Genomic DNA, 21,574 nt, shown 5'->3' with positions numbered 1-21,574 from the left:
ATGGGGGATATGGGGTCTTATGGGGTCTCTGTGGGGTCCTTATGGGGTCTTATGGGGTCGTATGGGGGATATGGGGGGATATGGGGTCTTATGGGGTCCTATGTGGGATATGGGGTCTCTATGGCGGTCCTATGGGAGATATGGGGTCTAATGGGGGATATGGGGGGATATGGGGTCCTATGGGGAATATGGGGTCTCTGTGCGGTCCTTATGGGGTCCTGTGGGGCATATGGGCTTTCTATGGGGTCCTATGGGGTATATGGGGTCTAATGGGGTCCTATGGGGTTTCTATGGGGGTATATGGGGTCTTATGGGGTCCTATGGGGTTCATGTGGGCCATATGGGGTCCTATGGGGTCTTATGGGGTCTTATGAAGTCCTAAGGGGTCTAATGGGGTCTTATGGGTTCTTATGGGGTTTCTATGGGGGATATGGGGGTATATGGGGTTTAGCAGGGTCCTATTGGGGGATATGGGGTCCTATGGGGGGATATGGGGAGATATAGAGTCCTATGGGGTCTCTATGGGGTTTCTATAGGGTCTTATGGGGTCCTGTGGGTCCTTATGGAGGATATGGGGTCTTATGGGGTCCTATGGGGGATATGGGGTCTCTATGGGGTCTTATGGGGTCCTATGGGGGTATATGGGGTCTCTATGGGGTCTTATGGGGGATACGGGGGTCCTATGGGGTTTCTATGGGGGATATGGTGTTTCTATGTGGGATATGGGGTCCTTATGGGGTCGTATGGGGGATTTGGGGTCCTATGGGGGATATGGGGTCTTATGGGATCCTATGGGGTTTCTATGGGGGATACGGGGGGACTAATGGGTGATGCACAGCCGCCGAAGGTCGACAACGCCAATGCCAGCCGCTGCTGACAGGCCTATAGGGTAAGGAGTTATGGGGTTATAGGGTTTTTATAGGGGATATGGGGTCTTATATGGTCCTATGGGTTTCTATAGGGTCTAATGGGCTATATGGGGTCTAATGGGGTCGTATGGGGGATATGGGGGTCCTATGGGGTCTTATGGGGGGATATGGGGTCGTATGGGGTCCTATGGGGGATATGGGGTCTTATGGGGTCTCTATGGGGGATATGGGGTCTTATATGGTCCTATGGGTTTCTATAAGGTTTAATGGGGTCCTATGGGGTCTCTGTGGAGTCCTATTGGGATATGGGGGTCCTATGGGGTCTCTATGGGCGATATGGGGTCCTATGGGGGGATATGGGGTCCTATTGGGATCCTAGGGGGGATATGGGGTCTAATGGGGTCGTATGGGGTCTCTATGGGATCCTAGGGGGGATATAGGGGGATATGGGGTCCTATGGGGTCTCTCTGGGGTCCTTATGGGGTCTTATGGGGGATATGGGGTCCTATGGGGTTTCTGTGGAGGGATATGGGGTCCTATGGGGGTATATGGGGTTTCTATGGGGTCCTATGGGGTCTTATGGGGGATATGGGTTCCTATGGGGTCTCTATGGGGGGATATGGGGTCCTATGGGGGATATGGGGTCTAACGGGGTCCTAGTGGAGTATATGGGGTCGTATGGGGGTATATGGGGTCTCTGTGGGGTCTAATGGGAGATATAGGGTCATATGGGGTCTTATGGGGGGATATGGGATCTTATGGGGTCGTATGGGGGATATGGAGGTCTAATGGGTTTCTATAGGGTCTTATGGGGTATATGGGGTCTCTATAGGGTCTAATGGGCTATATGGGGTCCTATGGGGTCTAATGGGAACTAATGGAGTCCTATGGGGTCTAATGGGTTTTTATGGGGGATATGGGGTCTTATGGGGTCTCTGTGGGGTCCTTATGGGGTCGTATGGGGTCCTATGGGGTCGTATGGGGGAATATGGGGGGATATGGCATCTTATGGGATCCTATGTGGGATATGGGGTCTCTATGGCGGTCCTATGGGGGATATGGGGTTTCTATGGGGTATATGGGGTCTTATGGGGTCCTATGGGGTCCTATGGGGGATATGGGGTCTTATGGGGTCTCTATGGGGACTAATGGGTTCTTATGGGGGATATGGGGTCCTATGCAGTCTAGCGGGTTTCTATAGGGTCTTATGGGTTCTTATGGGGTCCTATGGGGTCATATGGGGGACATGGGGTCTCTATGGGGTCCTATGGGGTCTTATGGGGGATATGGGGTATATGGGGTTTCTATGGGGACTAATGGGTGATGCACAGCCGCCGAAGGTCGTCAACGCCAATGCCAGCCGCTGCTGACAGGCCTATAGGGTGAGAGGTTATGGGGTTATAGGGTTTCTATGGGGTCCTATAGGGTCTTATGGGGGTCTAATGGGGGGTATGGGGTCCTATGGGGTCTCTGTGGAGTCCTATTGGGGGATATGGGGTCCTATGGGGGGATATGGGGAGATATGGGGTCCCTATGGGGTCGTATGGGGGATATGGGGTCTTATGGGGGTATATGGGGTCCTATGGGGGTATATGGGGTCTTATGGGGTCCTATGGGGGATATGGGGTTTAGCAGGGTCCTATTGGGGGATATGAGGGGGATATGGGGTCTTATTTGGGGATATGGGGCCCTATTAGGATCCTAGGGGGGATATGGGGTCCTATGGGGTCTTATGGGGTCTTATGGGGGTATATGGGGTCTTATGGGGTCTAATGGATTTCTATGGGGTTTCTATGGGATCCTATGGGAGATATGGGGTCCTATGGGGGATATGGGCTCTTATGGGGGATATGGGGTCCTATCTGGGATATAGGGTCCTATGGGGGTATATGGGGTCTCTATGGGGGATATGGGGTCTAATGGAGTTTCTATGGGGGATATGGGGTCCTATGGGGGATATAGGGTCATACGGGGTCTCTATGGGGTTTTATGGGGGATATGGGGTCCTATGGGGTCTTATGGGGAATATGAGGTCTCTATGGGGTCTTATGGGGTCCTATGGTGGATATGGGGAGATATGGGGTCCTATGGGGTCTTATGGGGGATATGGGGTCCTATGGGGTCGTATGGGAGATATTGGGTCCTATGGGGTTTCTATGGGGTCTTATGGGGGATATGGGGTCCTATTGGGGATATAGCGGTCCTATGGGGTCTCTGTGGGGGTCCTATTGGGGTATATGGGGGTCCTATGGGGTCTAATGGGTTTCTATAGGGTCTTATGAAGTCCTATGGGGACTAATGGGTGTCTATGGGGTCTTATGGGGGTTATGGGATCTTATGGGGTCTTATGGGAGATATGGGGTCCTAAGGGTTTTTTGGGGGCTTTATGGGGTTTCTATGGGGTATATGGGGTCCTATGGGGTCTTATGGGGAATATGGGGTCTTATGGGTTCTTATGGGGTCTCTGTGGGGTCCTATGGGGGATATGGGGTCTTATGTGGTCTTATGGGGGATATGGGGTCCTATGGGGGATATGGGGTCTAATGGGATCTTATAGGGTCTGATGGGATCCTATTGATTCCTATGGGGCCTTATGGGGTCTCTGTGGGGTCCTATGGGAGATATGGGGTCTACTGGGTTTCTATAGCGTCTTATGGGGTCTTATGGGGTCCTATGGGGGGATATGGGGTCTAATGGGTTTCTATAGGGTTTTATGGGTTCTTATGGGGTCTCTGTGGGGTGCTATGGGGGCTATGGGGTCTAATGGGTTTCTATAGGGTCTTATGGGTTCTTATGGGGTCCTATGGGGTATATGGGGTCTCTGTGGGGTCTTATTGGGGGATATGGGGTCTTATGGGGTCCTATGGGATTTCTATGGGGGACATGGGGGGATATGGGGTTTCTATGGGGGGATATGGGGTCATATGGGGGATATGGGGTCTAATGGGGTCCTATGGGGTTATATGGGGTTCTATGGGGGATATGGGGTTCTATGGGGTTTCTATGGGGGATATGGGGTCTAATGGGGTTTCTATGGGGTCCTATGGGGGATATGGGAACCAATGGGAGTCAACAGGGGCCAATAGGTGCCAATGGAAACCAATAGGAACCAATGGAACCCAATGGAACCCAATAGGAACCAATGGAACCCAATAGGAACCAATAGAAGCCAATAGGAACCAATGGAACCCAATAGGAACCAATGGGACCCAATAGGAACCAATGGGACCCAATAGGAACCAATAGAAGCCAATAGGAACCAATGGAACCCAATAGGAACCAATGGGACCCAATAGGAACCAATGGAACCCAATAGGAACCAATGGAACCCAATAGGAACCAATGGGACCCAATAGGAACCAATGGAACCCAATAGGAACCAATAGAAGCCAATAGGAACCAATGGAACCCAATAGGAACCAATGGGACCCAATAGGAACCAATGGAACCCAATAGGAACCAATGGAACCCAATAGGAATCAATAGGAACCAATAGGAACCAATGGAACCCAATAGGAACCAATGGGACCCAATAGGAACCAATAGGAGCCAATAGGAACCAATAGGAACCAATAGGAACCAATGGGAACCAATAGAAGCCAATAGGACCCAATGTGGTCCCTAATGAACCCCTCATGCATATTAATTAGCGTTAATTACTCACTAATAGCCGGTGCGATGCCACCCACGGAGCCTGGACCCGGAATGTTCCCGGCTACAGCCGCAGCCTGAGCCGCAGCCGCAGCCTGAGCAGTGGCGGCCTGCTGCTGCATCTGCCTATGGCACTGCCGTAAGTCAAACACCTATATAGGATATATAGGGTTATATAAGACCCCATAGGACCCCATATAACCCATAGACCCCAATAGAGACCCCATTAGACCCCATAAGACCCCATAGGATCCCATAAGACCCCATAGGACCCCATAAGACCCCATAGGATCCCATAGAAACCCATTAGACCCCATATTACCCCATAGAGACCCCATTAGACCCCATAGGATCCCATAGAAACCCATTAGACCCCATAGGACCCCATAAAACCCCATAGGATCCCATATACCCCCCATTAGACCCCATAGGACCCCATAGGATCCCATAGAAACCCATTAGACCCCATAGAGACCCCATAGGACCCCATAAGACCCCATATCCCCCATAGAACCCCATATCCCCCATAGAACCCCATAGGACCCCCATAGAACCCCATAGGACCCCATAAGACCCCATAGAAACCCATTAGACCCCATAAGACCCCATAGGACCCCATAAGACCCCATAGAACCCCATAGAACCCCATAAGACCCCATAGGACCCCATATCCCCCCCATACCCCCATAGGACCCCCATACCCCCCCATATACCCCCCTATAGGACCCCATAAAGACCCCATAGAAACCCATAAGACCCCATAAGACCCCATAGAGACCCATTAGACCCCATAGGATCCCATAAGACCCCATAGGACCCCATTAGACCCCATAGGACCCCATAAGACCCCATAGGACCACATAGAGACCCCATAGGACCCCATTACACCCCATAGAACCCCATAAGACCCCATAAGACCCCATAGGATCCCATAGACCCCATATAACCCCATAAGACCCCATAGGAACCCATAAGACCCCATAGGAACCCATAAGACCCCATATCCCTGCATCTGCCTATGGCACTGCCGTAAGTCAAACACCTATATAGGATATATGGGATTTATATAGGGTTATATGGGATTTATATGGGATCGGATCCCATATACCCCCCATATAGACCCCATAGGACCCCATAAGATCCCATAGAAACCCATTAGACCCCATAGGATCCCATTAGACCCCATTAGACCCCATATAACCCCATAGAAACCCATTAGACCCCATAGGACCCCATAAGACCCCTAAGACCCCATAAGACCCCATAGAAACCCATAAGACCCCATACCCCCCATAGGACCCCCATTAGACCCCATAGGACCCCATAGGATCCCCATAAGACCCCATAGGATCCCATAAGACCCCATAGGATCCCATAAGACCCCTAAGACCCCATAGGACCCCATAGAACCCCATAAGACCCCATAAGACCCCATAGGATCCCATAAGACCCCATAGGACCCCATAGAACCCCATAAGACCCCATAAGACCCCATAGGACCCCAAAGGACCCCATTAGACCACATAGGACCCCATATCCCCCATAAAGACCCCATAGGATCCCCATAGAAACCCATAAGACCCCATAGACCCCAATAGGAACCCATAAGACCCCATAGAGACCCCATATCCCCCATAAGACCTCATATACCGCAATAGGATCCCATAGGACCCCATTAGACCCCATAGAGACCCCATAAGACCCCATAAGACCCCATAGGACCCCATAAGACCCCATAGAAACCCATTAGACCCCATATCCTCCATAAGACCCCATAGGACCCCATAAGACCCCATTAGACCCCATATCCCCCATAGGACCCCATTAGACCCCATAGGACCCCATAAGACCCCGTAGACCCCCATAAGGACCCCATATACCGCAATAGGATCCCATAGGACCCCATATACCGCAATAGGATCCCATAAGACCCCATAGAACCCCATTAGACCCCATAGAGACCCCATAAGACCCATAGGACCCCATTACACCCCATAGAACCCCATAAGACCCCATAAGACCCCATAGGATCCCATAGGACCCCATATAACCCATAGGACCCCATAAGACCCCATAGAGACCCATTAGACCCCATAGGATCCCATAAAGACCCCATAAGACCCCATAGGCCTGCATGTGCCTATGGCACTGCCGTAAGTCAAACACCTATATGGGGTTATATGGGGTTATATAGGGTTATATAAGACCCCATAGGATCCCATAGAAACCCATTAGACCCCATAGGACCCCATAAGACCCCATAGGATCCCATAGAGACCCCATTAGACCCCATATCCCCCATATAGACCCCATAAGACCCTATAGGACCCCATTAGACCCCATAGAATCCCATATCCCCCATAGGACCCTATAAGACCCCATAAGACCCCATATCCCCCATAGGACCCCATTAGACCCCATAGAGACCCCATACCCCCCCTATACGCCCCATAAGACCCCATAGAGACCCCATAGGACCCCATATCCCCCTCATACCCCCCCATATACCCCCCTATAGGACCCCATAGAGACCCCATAGGACCCCATTATCCCCCTATACAACCCCATAACCCCATATAACCCTATAGAAACCCCATAACCCCATAAAAACCCTATAGAAAACCCCATAACTCACCTTAATATAAGCACTAGGGTAGATCTTATGCACGGCGTCCCCCCCATAGGACCCCATAAGACCCCATAGAGACCCCATAGGACCCCATAGAACCCCATAAACCCCCCATTAGACCCCATAAGACCCCATAGAAACCCATTAGACCCCATATAACCCCATAAGACCCCATAGAAACCTATTAGACCCCATATACCCCATTAGACCCCATAAGACCCCATAGGACCCCATAGAGACCCCATATTCCCCATAGAACCCCATAAGACCCCATAGGACCCCATAAGACCCCATAGGATCCCATATACCTCCCATTAGACCCCATAGAGACCCCACATAACCCATAGGACCCCATAGGATCCCCATAAGACCCCATAGGACCCCATAGAAACCCCATATTCCCCATAGGACCCCATATCCCCCATAGGACTCCCATAGAACCCCATTAGACCCCCTAGGATCCCCATAGTACCCCATAGAGACCCCATATACCCCCCATTAGACCCCATAGAGACCCCATATACCCCCCATTAGACCCCATAGAGACCCCATATCCCCCATAGGACCCCATAGAAACCCATTAGACCCCATAGGACCCTTATACCCCCCATAGGACCCCATATAACCCCATAAGACCCCATAGGACCCCATATCCGCCATAGAGACCCTATAAGACCCCATATCCCCCCTATGCCCCCCATAGGACCCCATAGAGACCCCATACCCCCCCATACCTCCCATAGGACCCCATAGAGACCCCATAAGACCGCATAGGACCCCATAAGACCCCATAGAGACCCCATATACCCCATAAAACCCCATAACCCCATAAAACCCCATATAAAACCCCATATAACCCCATAACTCACCTTAATATAAGCACTAGGGTAGATCTTATGCACGGCGTCCCCCGGCGCCCTTCCAGCTTCCCTATCCAGGTAATAGCTTTGCACGAACACGGCGTGGTCGCTCAGGCACCTGACCCACACGTCCCCTTCCCCTTTACACTCCAGCTGAACCCCCTTCCCGATGTGCAACCTGTTATAGGGGATTTTATAGGGTTTTTGTAGGGTTTTATGGGGTTTTATGGGGTCTTATGGGGTCTTATAGGGTCCTATTCATTCCTATGGGGGCTGCAATACCATTAGTGGCCACTAGGGGGCGCTATAATGGGAGTCTATGGGAGCCATTGATTCCTATGGGGGCTGCAATACCATTAGCGGCCACTAGGGGGCGCTATAGCAGGTTATAATGGGAGTCTATGGGAGCCATTGATTCCTATGGGGCTCTATTGATTCCTATGGGGGCTGCAATACCATTAGCGGCCACTAGGTGGCGCTATATAATGGAATCCAATGGGATCCTATGGGGTTTAATGGGGTCCTATTGAGCTCTATGGAATCCTATGGGATCCTATGGGGTTTAATGGGGTCTATGGAGTCCTATGGGGTCTTATGGGTTCCTATTGGGGTCTTATGGGGTCTATGGGATCTTATGGAGTCCTATGGGGTATATGGGGTCCTATAGGTTTTATGGGATCTCAATGGGGTCCTATGGAGTATATGGGGTCCTATGGGGTCTTATGGGATCTTATGTGGTCTTATGGGTTCCTATGGGTTCCTATGGGGTCTTATGGAGTATATGGGGTCTTATGGGGTATATGGGGTCTAATGGGGTCTTATGGGGTATATGGGATCTCTATGGGGTCTTATGGGTCCTATGGGGTTGTATGGGGCCCTATGGTGTCTTATGGGGTCCTATGGGGTTATATGGGCTATATAGGGTTTTATGGGGTCTTATGGGGTCCTATGGGGTCTTATGGGATATATGGGATCCTATGGTGTATATGGGATCCTATGGGGTCTTATGGGATCCTATGGGGTCTTATGGGGTCTATGGGATCCTATGGTGTCTTATGGGGTCCTATGGGGTCCTATGGAGTATATGGGATCCTATGGGGTCCTATGGGTTATATAGGGTCTTATAGGGTCTCTATGGGATCCTATGGGGTATATAGGGTCTTCTGGGGTATATGGGGTCTTATGGGGTCTATGGGGTCCTATGTGGTATATAGGGTCTTATGGGGTCTTATGGGGTCCTATAGGTCCTATGGTGTCTAATGGGGTCCTATGGGGTCTTATGGGGTCTAATGGGGTCCTATGGTGTATATGGGGTCTTATGGGGTATATGGGATCCTGTGGGGTATATGGGGTCTTATAGGGTCCTATAGGGTCTCATGGGGTCCTATGGTGTCTTATGGGGTCTAATGGGGTCTTATGGGGGTCTATGGTTTCCTATGGGTTCTATGGGGTCCTATGGGGTCTTATAGGGTCTCTATGGGGTCTATAGGGTCTTATAGGGTCTATAGTCTCTCACCTTGCTCTCTCGATGGCCTCGGTGCGGTGCACGTTGGCCAGCTGACCCAGACAGAACCGATCCCCCCCCAACGGATATGGGGTATATGGGGCCCTATGGGATCCTATGGGGTCTAATGGGGTCCTATGGGATCTATGGGGTCCTATGGTGTCTTATGGGGTCCTGTGGGGTATATGGGGTCCTATGGGGTCCTATGGGGTCTTATGGGGTCCTATGGGGCATATGTGTTCCGTATAGGTTCTATGGGGTATATGGGGTCTCTATGGGGTATATGGTGTCTAATGGGGTCTTATAGGGTATATGGGATCCTATGGGGTCCTATGGGGTCCTATGGGGTTTAATGGGGTCTCTATGGGATCCTATGGGGTCTATAGTCTCTCACCTTGCTCTCTCGATGGCCTCGGTGCGGTGCACGTTGGACAGCTGGCCCAGACAGAACCGATCCCCCCCCGACGGATATGGGGTATATGGGGTCTATGGTGTCTAATGGGGTACTATGGGGTCTTATGGGGTCCTATGGGGTCTATGGGGTCCTATGGGGTATATGGGGTCCTATGGGTTATATGGGGTCTTATAGGGTCCGATGGGGTCTTATGGGTTATATGGGGTCCTATTGGGTCCTATGGTGTCTAATGGAGTCTTATGGGTTATATGGGATCCTATGGGGTCTCTATGGGGTCCTATGGGGTCCTATGGGGTATATGGGATCCTATGGGGTCCTATGGGTTATATGGGGTACTATGGGATTCTATGGGGTCCTATGGGTTCTTATGGGGTCCTATGGGCTATACGGGGTTCTATGGGGTCCTATGGTGTCTAATGGGGTCCTATGGGGTCTATGGGGTCCTATGGGATCCTATGGTGTCTAATGGGGTCCTATGGGTTATATGGGGTCTTATAGGGTCCTATGGGGTCTTATGGGTTATATGGAGTCCTATGGTGTATATGGAGGTTCTATGGGGTCTTATGGGTTCTTATGGGGTCTTATGGGGTTCTATGGGGTCCTATGGGGTCTTATGGGGTATATGGGATCCTATGGGTTATATGGGATCCTATGGGGTCCTATGGGTCTTATGGGGTATATAGGGTCCTATGGAGTATATGGGGTCTCTATGGGGTTGTATGGGGTGTATGGGGTCCTATAGGTCCTATGGTGTCTAATGGGGTCTTATAGGTTATATGGGATCCTATAGGGTCTCTGTGGGGTCATATGGGGTATATGGTATTCTATGGTGTATATGGGGTCCTATGGTGTCTAATGGGGTACTATGGGGTCTCTATAGGATCCTATGGGGTCTTATGGGGTATATGGGATCCTATGGGGTCCTATGGGGTCTTATAGGGCATATGGGGTATATGGGATCCTATGGGGTCCTATGGGTTATATGGGGTACTATGGGATTCTATGGGGTCCTATGGGGTCTAATGGAGTCTAATGGGGTTATATGGGGTATATGGCGTCCTATGGTGTATATGGGATCCTATGGGGTATATAGGGTCTTATAGGGTCTCATGGGGTCCTATGGGGTCTTATAGGGTCCCATTGATTCCTATGGGGGCTGCAATACCATTAGCGGCCACTAGGTGGCGCTATAATGGGAGTCTATGGGAGCCATTGATTCCAATGGGAGCCATTGATTCCTATGGGGGCTGCAATACCATTAGCGGCCACTAGGGGGCGCTATATAATGGGTCCTATGGGAGATATGGGGTCTTATGGGGTATATGGGGTCCTATGGAGTATATAGGGTTTTATGGGGTGTATGGGATCTCTATGGGGTCTATGGGGTCCTATGGGGTTCTATGGCATATATGGACATTCTATGGGGTCTTATGGGATATATAGGATCCTATGGTGCATATGGGATCGTATGGGGTTCTATGGGGTATATGGGATCTCAATGGGGTCTTATGGGGTTCTATGGGTTATATGGGGTCTCTGGGATCCTATGGGGTCTTATGGGTTCTTATGCGGTATATGGGGACTCTATAGGGTCTTATGGGGTATATGGGATCCTATGGGGTTCTATGGGGTCCTATGGAAGCCAATGGAATCCTATGGGATCCTATGGGGTCTAATGGGGTCTATCGGGCTCTATGGGATCCTATGGGGTCCTATGGGGTATATGGTGTCCTATGGGGTCTTATGGGTTATATGGGGTCCTATGGAGCTCTATGGGGTCCTATGGGGTCTTATGGGGTCCTATGGGGTCATATGGGGTCTTATGGGGTCATATGGGGTCGTATGGGGTCTATAGGGTCCTATGGTGTCTAATGGAGTCTTATGGGGTATATGGGGTCCTATGGGGTCTTATGGGGTTCTATGAGGTCCTATAGGTCCTATGGTGTCTAATGGGGTCTTATGGGTTATATGGGGTCCTATGGGGTCTTATGAGGTCCTATGGGTTCCTATGGGGGTCTATGGTTTCCTATGGGTTCTATGGGGTCCTATGGGGTCTTATGGGATCCTATGGGTTATATGGTATCTTATGGTGTCTAATGGGGTCCTATGGGGTCTTATGGGGTCCTATGGGGTCCTATGGGGTCCTATGGGATCCTATGGGGGTCTATGGTTTCCTATGGGTTCTATGGGGTCCTATAGGGTCTTATAGGGTCCTATAGGATCTCTATGGGGTTATATAGGGTTTATGGGGTGCTCACCTTGCTCTCTCGATGGCCTCGGTGCGGTGCACGTTGGACAGCTGGCCCAGACAGAACCGATCCCCCCCCGACGGATATGGGGTATATGGGGCCCTATGGGGTCTAATGGGGTCTTATGGGGTCCTATGGGGTCCTATGGGTTCTTATGGTGTATATGGGGTCTTATAGGGTCTCTATGGGGTCTTATGAGGTCTTATGGGGTCTTATGGGGTCCTATGGGGTCCTATGGGATCTATGGGGTCCTATGGTGTCTTATGGGGTCTTATGGGATCTTATGGTGTCCTATGGGGTCTTATGGGGTATATGGGGTCCTATGGGTTATATGGGGTCCTATGGGTTATATAGGGTCTTATAGGGTCCTACGGGGTCCTATGGGGTTATATGGGGTCCTGTGGTGTCTTATGGGGTCCTATGGGGTATATGGGATCCTATGGGGTCTAATGGGTTCTTACTGGGTCCTATGGGAGATATGGGGTCTTATGGGGTTATATGGGTTATATGGGGTATATGGGGTCCTATGGTGTCTAATGGGGTCCTATGGGGTATATGGGGTCTTATAGGGTCTCTATGGGATCCTATGGGGTCTCTATGGGATCCTATGGGGTATATGGGGTATATGGGGTCTCTATGGGGTCTTATGGGGTATATGGGGTCTTCTAGGGTCTCTATGGGGTCTTATGGGTTATATGGGGTATATGGTGTCTAATGGGGTCTTATGGGGTCCTATGGGGTATATGGGGTCGTATGGGGTCTATAGGGTCTTATGGTGTCCTATGGAGCTCTATGGGGTTCTATGGGGTCTTATGGGTTATATGGGGTCTTATGGGGTCCTATGGGGTATATGGGGTCCTATGGTGTCTAATGGAGTCTTATGGGGTATATAGGGTCTTATAGGGTCTCTATGGGGTATATGGGGTCCTATGGGATCTCTATGGGGTCTAATGGGGTTCTATGGGGTCCTATGGGGTATATGGGGTCTATGTGTTCCCTATAGGTCCTATGGGGTCTTATGGGGTATATGGGGTCCTATGGGGTCTTATGGGGTCCTATATGTTTTATGGGGTCCTATGGCATCTAATGGGGTCCTATGGGATCCTATAGGGTCTCTATAGGGTCCTATGGGGTATATGGGATCCTATGGGGTCTATGTGTTCCCTATAGGTTCTATGGGGTTCTATGGGGTTCTATGGGATCTATAGTGTCTCACCTTGCTCTCTCGATGGCCTCGGTGCGGTGCACGTTGGACAGCTGACCCAGACAGAACCGATCCCCCCCCGACGGATATGGGGTTGTATGGGGCCTATGGTGTCTAATGGGGTCTTACAGGGTCTAATGGGGTCTTATGGGGTCTTATGGGGTCTTATGGGGTTTATGGGATCCTATGGGGTCCTATGGGGTTATATGGGGTATACGGGGTCCTATGGGTTCTTATGGGGTCTATGGGGTATATGGGGTCCTATGGGGTCTTATGGGTTATATGGGATCCTATGGGGTCCTACGGGGTATATGGGGTCTATGTGTTCCCTATAGGTCCTATGAAGTCTAATGGGGTCTTATGGGGTCTTATGGGGTATATGGGATCCTATGGGGTCCTATGAGGTCTTATGGGTTATATGGCATCCTATGGGGTCTTATGGACTCTTATGGGGTCTTATGGACTCTTATGGGGTCCTATGGAGTATATAGGGTTTTATGGGGTCTATGGGGGTCTTATGGGATCCTATGGTGTCTAATGGGGTCTTATGGGTTATATGGGGTCCTATGGGTTCTTATGGGGTCTTATGGGGTCCTATGGGGTATATGGGGTCTATGTGTTCCCTATAGGTCCTATGAGGTCTTATGGGGTCTTATGGGGTCCTATGGTGTCTAATGGAGTCTTATGGGGTATATGGGGTCTTATAGGGTGTTATGGGGTCCTATGAGGTATATGGGGTCTATGTGTTCCCTATAGGTTCTAAGGGGTCCTATGGGGTCTTATGGGGTCCTATGGGGTCTATGTGTTCCCTATAGGTCCTACAGGGTATATGGGGTCTTATGGGGTCTCTATGGGGTATATGGGGTCCTATGGTGTCTAATGGGGTCTTATGGGGTATATGGTGTCTAATGGAGTCTTATGGGGTCTATGGGGTCTTATGGGATCTTATGGGGTCTTATAGGGTCTTATAGGGTCTCATGGGGTCCTATGGGGTCTTATAGGGTCCCATTGATTCCTATGGGGGCTGCAATACCATTAGTGGCCACTAGGTGGCGCTATAGCAGATTATAATGGGAGTCTGTGGGAGCCATTGATTCCTATGGGGGCTGCAATACCATTAGCGGCCACTAGGTGGCGCTATATAATGGAATCCAATGGGAGTCTATGGAGCTCCATTGGATCCTATGGAGCTCTATGGGGTTCTATGGGGTCTTATAGGGTCTCTATGGGGTCTATAGGGTCTTATAGGGTCTCTATGGGGTCTATGGGGTCTCACCTTGCTCTCTCGATGGCCTCGGTGCGGTGCACGTTGGACAGCTGGCCCAGACAGAACCGATCCCCCCCCGACGGATCCACGTAACCATCGACCGTCACCACGGGGCAACTGGACGGGACCTTAAAGGTCTCCCCCACCTGAACGTCCATCTCGAAGTAGGCGATAGAACACCAGTATTCCGGGGCTATAATAAAGATACGGCTTCACTATACCCCTGCCAGGACCCTAATAGACCTGCGCTATAGCAGATTATAATGGGAGTCTATGGGAGCCATTGATTCCTATGGGGTCCCATTGATTCCTATGGGGGCTGCAATACCATTAGCGGCCACTAGGGGGCGCTATAGCAGATTATAATGGGAGTCTATGGGAGCCATTGATTCCTATGGGGCTCTATGGAAGCCAATGGAATCCTATGGGATCCTATGGGGTTTAATGGGGTCTTACGGGGTTTAATGGGGGTCTATGGGGTCCTATGGGGTCTAATGGGGGTCTATGGGGTCCTATGGGGTCTAATGGGGGTCTATGGGGTCCTATAGGATCCTATGGGGTCCTATGGGGGTCTAATGGGGCTCTATGGGGTCTCTATAGACCCCAATGACCCCATATAGGCTCACTATATCCCTTCCAGGACCCTCTATAGACCTGCGCTATAGCAGGTTATAATGGGAGTCTATGGGAGCCATTGATTCCTATGGGAGCCATTGATTCCTATGGGAGCCATTGATTCCTATGGGGTCCCATTGATTCCTATGGGAGCCATTGATTCCTATGGGGCCCCATTGATTCCTATGGGGTCCCATTGATTCCTATGGGGTCCCATTGATTCCTATGGGAGCCATTGACCTGGACTCACCGGGGTGGTTGGAGATGGGAGGTTGGAAGCTCAGTTCGTTATGAACGGGCCCTAGAGAGAGGCGTGGGAAAACAAGATGGCCGCCGTTCATTCATAACATTGTTTAGTTCCCATTCATAAGTTCCCATTCATTCACTCCACTTTAGGTTCCCATCCATTCACTCCACTTTAGGTTCCCATTCATAAGTTCCCATTCATTCATTCATTCATTCATTCACTATAGGTTCCCATTCATTCATCCACTTTAGGTTCCCATCCATTCACTCCACTTTAGTTCCCATTCATTCATTCACTTTAGGTTCCCATTCATTAGTTCCCATTCATTCATTCATATAGGATCCCATATCCCATATAGGACCCCATATACCCCATATAGGATCCCATATACCCCATATATCCCGTACAGAACCCCATATCCCTTATAGGATCCCATATAGGACCCCATACCCCATATAGGATCCCATATAGGACCCCATACCCCACATAGGACCCCATATACCCCATATAGGATCCCATATATCCCCTATAGGATCCCATATATCCCCATATATCCCCATATATCCCCTATAGGATCCCATATACCCCATATATCCCCTATAGAACCCCATATATCCCATATACCCCATATAGGATCCCATATACCCCATATATCCCATATATGACCCCATATCCCCTACAGGATCCCATATAGGACCCCATACCCCATATAGGACCCCATATACCCCATATAGGATCCCATATACCCCATATAGAACCCCATATCCCCTATAGGATCCCATATATGACCCCATATACCCTATAGGATCCCATATACCCCCTATAGGATCCCCTATATCCCCTATAGGACCCCATATACCCCATATAGGATCCCATATAGGACCCCATACCCCATATATGACCCCATATATGACCCCATATATGACCCCATATACCCCATATAGGACCCCATATCCCATACAGGACCCCATATAGGACCCCATACCCCATATAAGACCCCATACCCCATATAGGATCCCATATAGGACCCCATATACCCCATATAGGACCCCATATATCCCATATAGGACCCAATACCCCATATACCCCATATATGACCCCATATACCCCATATATCCCCTATAGAACCCCATATATCCCCTATAGAACCCCATACCCCATATATGACCCCATATAGGATCCCATATACCCCATATAGGACCCCATATACCCCATATACCCCCTATAGGATCCCATATACCCTATAGGATCCCCTATATCCCCTATAGGATCCCATATAGGCCCCCATATACCCCATATAGGATCCCATATATCCCATATCCCCTATAGGATCCCCCATATCCCCTATAGGATCCCATACCCCATATAGGATCCCATATAGGACCCCATACCCCATATAGGATCCCATATACCCCATATATGACCCCATATCCCCTATAGGATCCCCTATAGGATCCCCTATATCCCCTATAGGATCCCCTATATCCCCTATAGGACCCCATATCCCCTATAGGATCCCCTATATCCCCTATAGGATCCCATATACCCCATATATCCCCTATAGGATCCCATATACCCCATATAAGACCCCATACCCCATATATGACCCCATATACCCCATATATGACCCTATATAGGGTGCCCCATAGCGTGCCCCATAGCGTGCCCCATAGCCCCATATAGGACCCCATATACCCCATATAGGACCCCATACCCCATATATGACCCCATATACCCCCTATATGACCCCATATACCCCATATATGACCCCATATAGGGTGCCCCATAGCGTGCCCCATAGCGTGCCCTATAGGGTGCCCCATAGGCTTCCATACCCCATATAGGACCCCATATACCCCATATAGGACCCCATACCCCATATAGGACCCCATATACCCCCTATAGGACCCCATATACCCCATATACCCCATATATCCCCTATAGGATCCCATATACGACCCTATATAGGATCCCCTATAGGGTGCCCCATAGCGTGCCCCATAGCCCCATATAGGACCCCATATACCCCATATACCCCATATATGACCCCATATACCCCATATAGGACCCCATACCCCATATAGGACCCCATATACCCCATATATGACCCCATATACCCCATATATGACCCCATATATCCCATATATGACCCTATATAGGATCCCCTATAGGGTGCCCCATAGGGTGCTGTATAGGATCCCCTATATCCCATTAGGGTCCCCATTGGAGTCCATATATCCCATTGGGACCCCATATACCCCCTATAGGATCCCATATATCCCATATACCCCATATAGGACCCCATATACCCCATATAAGACCCCATATACCCCATATATCCCCTATAGGACCCAATATATCCCCATATATCCCCATATAGGATCCCATATAGGACCCCATACCCCATATAGGACCCCATATACCCCCTATAGGGCCCCATATCCCCTATAGGATCCCATATACCCCATATAGGACCCCATAACCCATATATGACCCCATATATGACCCCATATCCCCTATAGGACCCCATATACCCCATATAGGACCCCATATACCCCATATATCCCCTATAGGATCCCATATAGGATCCCATATACCCCATATAAGACCCCATATACCCCATATATCCCCTATAGGATCCCATATATGACCCCATATCCCCTATAGGATCCCATATATCCCATATACCCCATATAGGATCCCATATATGACCCCATATACCCCATATAAGACCCCATACCCCATATAGGATCCTATATACCCCATATACCCTATAGGATCCCATATCCCCTATAGGATCCCCTATAGGATCCCCCATAGCCCCATACTCACAGTAGTGCAGGGGCGGGTGGTGCTGGAGGTGCCCGTTGTGATGCTGTGGGTACGGGGTCCGCGCTGCGCCGCTCCACGAGCCATTGCCTGCAATGGGATATAGGGCATCCTATAGGGGATCCTATAGGGTCATATAGGGTCATATAGGATCCTATAGGGGATATAGGGTCATATATGGGGTCCTATATGGGGTATGGGGTCATATAGGGGATATATGGGGTCCTATAGGGTCCTATATGGGGTATATGGGGTCCTATAGGGGATATAGGGTCATATATGGGGTCCTATAGGGTATACGGGGTCCTATATGGGGTCCTATATGGGGTATGGGGTCCTATATGGGGTATATAGGGTCATATATGGGGTCCTATATGGGATATGGGGTCCTATATGGGGTATATGGGGTCCTATAGGGGATATAGGGGATCCTATATGGGGTATATGGGGTATATGGGATCCTATATGGGGTATGGGGTCATATATGGGGTATATGGGATCCTATAGGGGATATAGGGTCATATATGGGGTATATGGGGTATATGGGGTCCTATAGGGGATATAGGGTCATATATGGGGTCCTATATGGGAGATATGGGGTATATGGGGTCCTATATGGGGTATGGGGTCTTATATGGGGTCCTATAGGGGATATGGGGTCCTATAGGGGATATAGGGGATCCTATAGGGTCATATATGGGGTATGGGGTCTTATATGGGGTATATGGGGTCCTATAGGGGATATAGGGTCATATATAGGGTCCTATATGGGATATAGGGACATATATGGGGTATATAGGGTATATGGGGTCCTATATGGGGTCCTATATGGGATATGGGGTCATATATGGGGTCCTATAGGGGATATAGGGGATCCTATGGGGTATATGGGGTCATATATGGGGTATATGGGGTCATATATGGGGTATATGGGGTCTTATATGGGGTATATGGGGTCCTATATGGGGTATATGGGGTCCTATATGGGGTATATGGGGTCCTATATGGGATATGGGGTCTTATATGGGGTATATGGGGTCTTATATGGGGTATATGGGATCCTATAGGGTCATATATGGGGTATGGGGTCCTATATGGGATATAGGGGATCCTATAGGGGATATAGGATCCTATAGGGGATATATGGGATCCTATAGGATCATATATGGGGTATATGGGGTCCTATATGGGGTATATGGGGTATATGGGGTCCTATATGGGGTATATGGGGTATATGGGGTCCTATATGGGGTATATGGGGTATGGGGTCCTATATGGGGTATGGGGTCCTATATGGGATCCTATAGGGGATATGGGGTCCTATATGGGGTATGGGGTCCTATATGGGGTCCTATATGGGGTATATGGGGTCATATATGGGGTTATGGGGTCTTATAGGGGATATAGGGGATCCTATATAGGATATAGGGTCATATATGGGGTATATGGGGTCCTATATGAGATCATATATGGGGTATGGGGTCTTATATGGGGTATATGGGGTCCTATATGGGGTATGGGGTCCTATATGGGGTATATGGGGTCCTATATGGGATATAGGGGATCCTATAGGGGATATAGGGTCATATATGGGGTATGGGGTCCTATATGGGGTATGGGGTCATATATGGGGTATATGGGGTCCTATATGGGGTATATGGGGTCCTATATGGGGTATGGGGTCCTATATGGGGTATATGGGGTCCTATATGGGGTATATGGGGTCCTATATGGGGTATATAGGGTCATATATGGGGTATATGGGATCCTATATGGGGTATATGGGGTCCTATATGGGATATGGGGTCCTATAGGGGATATAGGGGATCCTATAGGGGATATAGGGGATCCTATAGGGGATATGAGGTCCTATATGGGGTATATGGGATCCTATATGGGATCCTATATGGGGTATATGGGATCTTATAGGGGGTATATGGGGTCATATATGGGGTATATGGGGTCGTATAGGGGATATAGGGTCATATATGGGGTCCTATATGGGGTATATGGGGTCCTATATGGGGTATGGGGTCTTATATGGGGTATATGGGGTCATATAGGGGGTATGGGGTCCTATATGGGGTATAGGGGGTCCTATATGGGGTATATGGGGTCCTATATGGGGTATAGGGTCCTATATGGGATCCTATAGGGGATATGGGGTCCTATAGGGGATATAGGGTCATGTATGGGGTATATGGAGTCCTATATGGGATATGGGGTCCTATATGGGGTATAGGGTCATATATGGGGTATATGGGGTATATGGGGTCCTATATGGGATCCTATAGGGGATATAGCGTCATATATGGGGTCCTATATGGGATATATGGGGTATATGGGGTCCTATATGGGGTATATGGGGTCCTATATGGGGTATGGGGTCCTATATGGGATCCTATATGGGGTATGGGGTCCTATATGGGATCCTATATGGGGTATATGGGGTCCTATATGGGGTATATGGGATCCTATATGGGGTTATGGGATCCTATATGGGGTATATGGGATCCTATATAGGGTATGGGGTCCTATATGGGGTCCTATATGGGATATGGGGTCATATATGGGATATAGAGTCATATATGGGGTATATGGGGTCCTATATGGGGTATGGGGTCCTATATAGGGGGTATATCGGGTCCTATATGGGATATAGGGGATCCTATAGAGGATATAGGGGATCCTATATGGGGTATATGGGGTCCTATATGGGGTATATGGGGTCCTATATGGGATCCTATATGGGATATAGGAGATCCTATAGGGGATATAGGGTCATATATGGGGTCCTATAGGGGATATAGGGGATCCTATAGAGGATATAGGGTCCTATATGGGGTATATGGAGTCCTATATGGGGTATATGGGGTCCTATATGGGGTCCTATATGGGCTATGAGGTCCTATATGGGGTATGGGGTCCTATATGGGATCCTATATGGGGTATATGGGGTCCTATATGGGGTCCTATATGGGGTCCTATATGGGATATGGGGTCTTATATGGGGTCCTATATGGGGTATATGGGGTATATGGGATCCTATATGGGGTATATGGGGTCCTATATGGGGTATATGGGGTCCTATATGGGGTATATGGGGTCCTATATGGGGTATGGGGTCCTATATGGGATCCTATATGGGGTATATGGGGTCCTATATGGGGTATGGGGTCCTATATGGGGTCCTATATGGGGTATATGGGGTCCTATATGGGGTATGGGGTCCTAT

General features: G+C 49.5%; 1 protein-coding gene across 10 annotated transcripts in view; it reads right to left on the bottom strand.

The window, feature by feature from the left end:
- Positions 1–21,574, bottom strand: part of LOC107306999 (SMAD family member 4) — a 41,045-nt gene that overhangs the window by 2,777 nt on the left and 16,694 nt on the right. For 4 of the 10 annotated variants that reach the window (XM_085535305.1, XM_085535311.1, XM_085535312.1 and 1 more), the window contains exons 6-10: positions 18,343–18,429; positions 15,514–15,564; positions 14,658–14,841; positions 8,019–8,187; positions 4,534–4,672 (exon numbers count right to left, since the gene is read on the bottom strand). In XM_085535305.1, the coding sequence (XP_085391431.1) occupies positions 4,534–4,672; positions 8,019–8,187; positions 14,658–14,841; positions 15,514–15,564; positions 18,343–18,429 (630 nt within the window). Of the gene's footprint in view, positions 1–2,109; positions 2,245–4,533; positions 4,673–5,274; positions 5,563–8,018; positions 8,188–13,393; positions 14,842–15,513; positions 15,565–18,342; positions 18,430–21,574 lie in introns of those variants that run through there. The other 6 variants (XM_085535310.1, XM_085535308.1, XM_085535314.1 and 3 more) reach the window with 6 other exon arrangements.

This window comes from Coturnix japonica, unplaced genomic scaffold (assembly GCF_054131305.1).
Source record: "Coturnix japonica strain WE unplaced genomic scaffold, WE-NBRP24 Scf115, whole genome shotgun sequence".
NCBI lineage: Eukaryota > Metazoa > Chordata > Aves > Galliformes > Phasianidae > Coturnix > Coturnix japonica.
The sequence above is the reverse complement of the archived record's forward strand: the minus strand, read 5'-3'. Positions and strand labels throughout refer to the sequence as shown.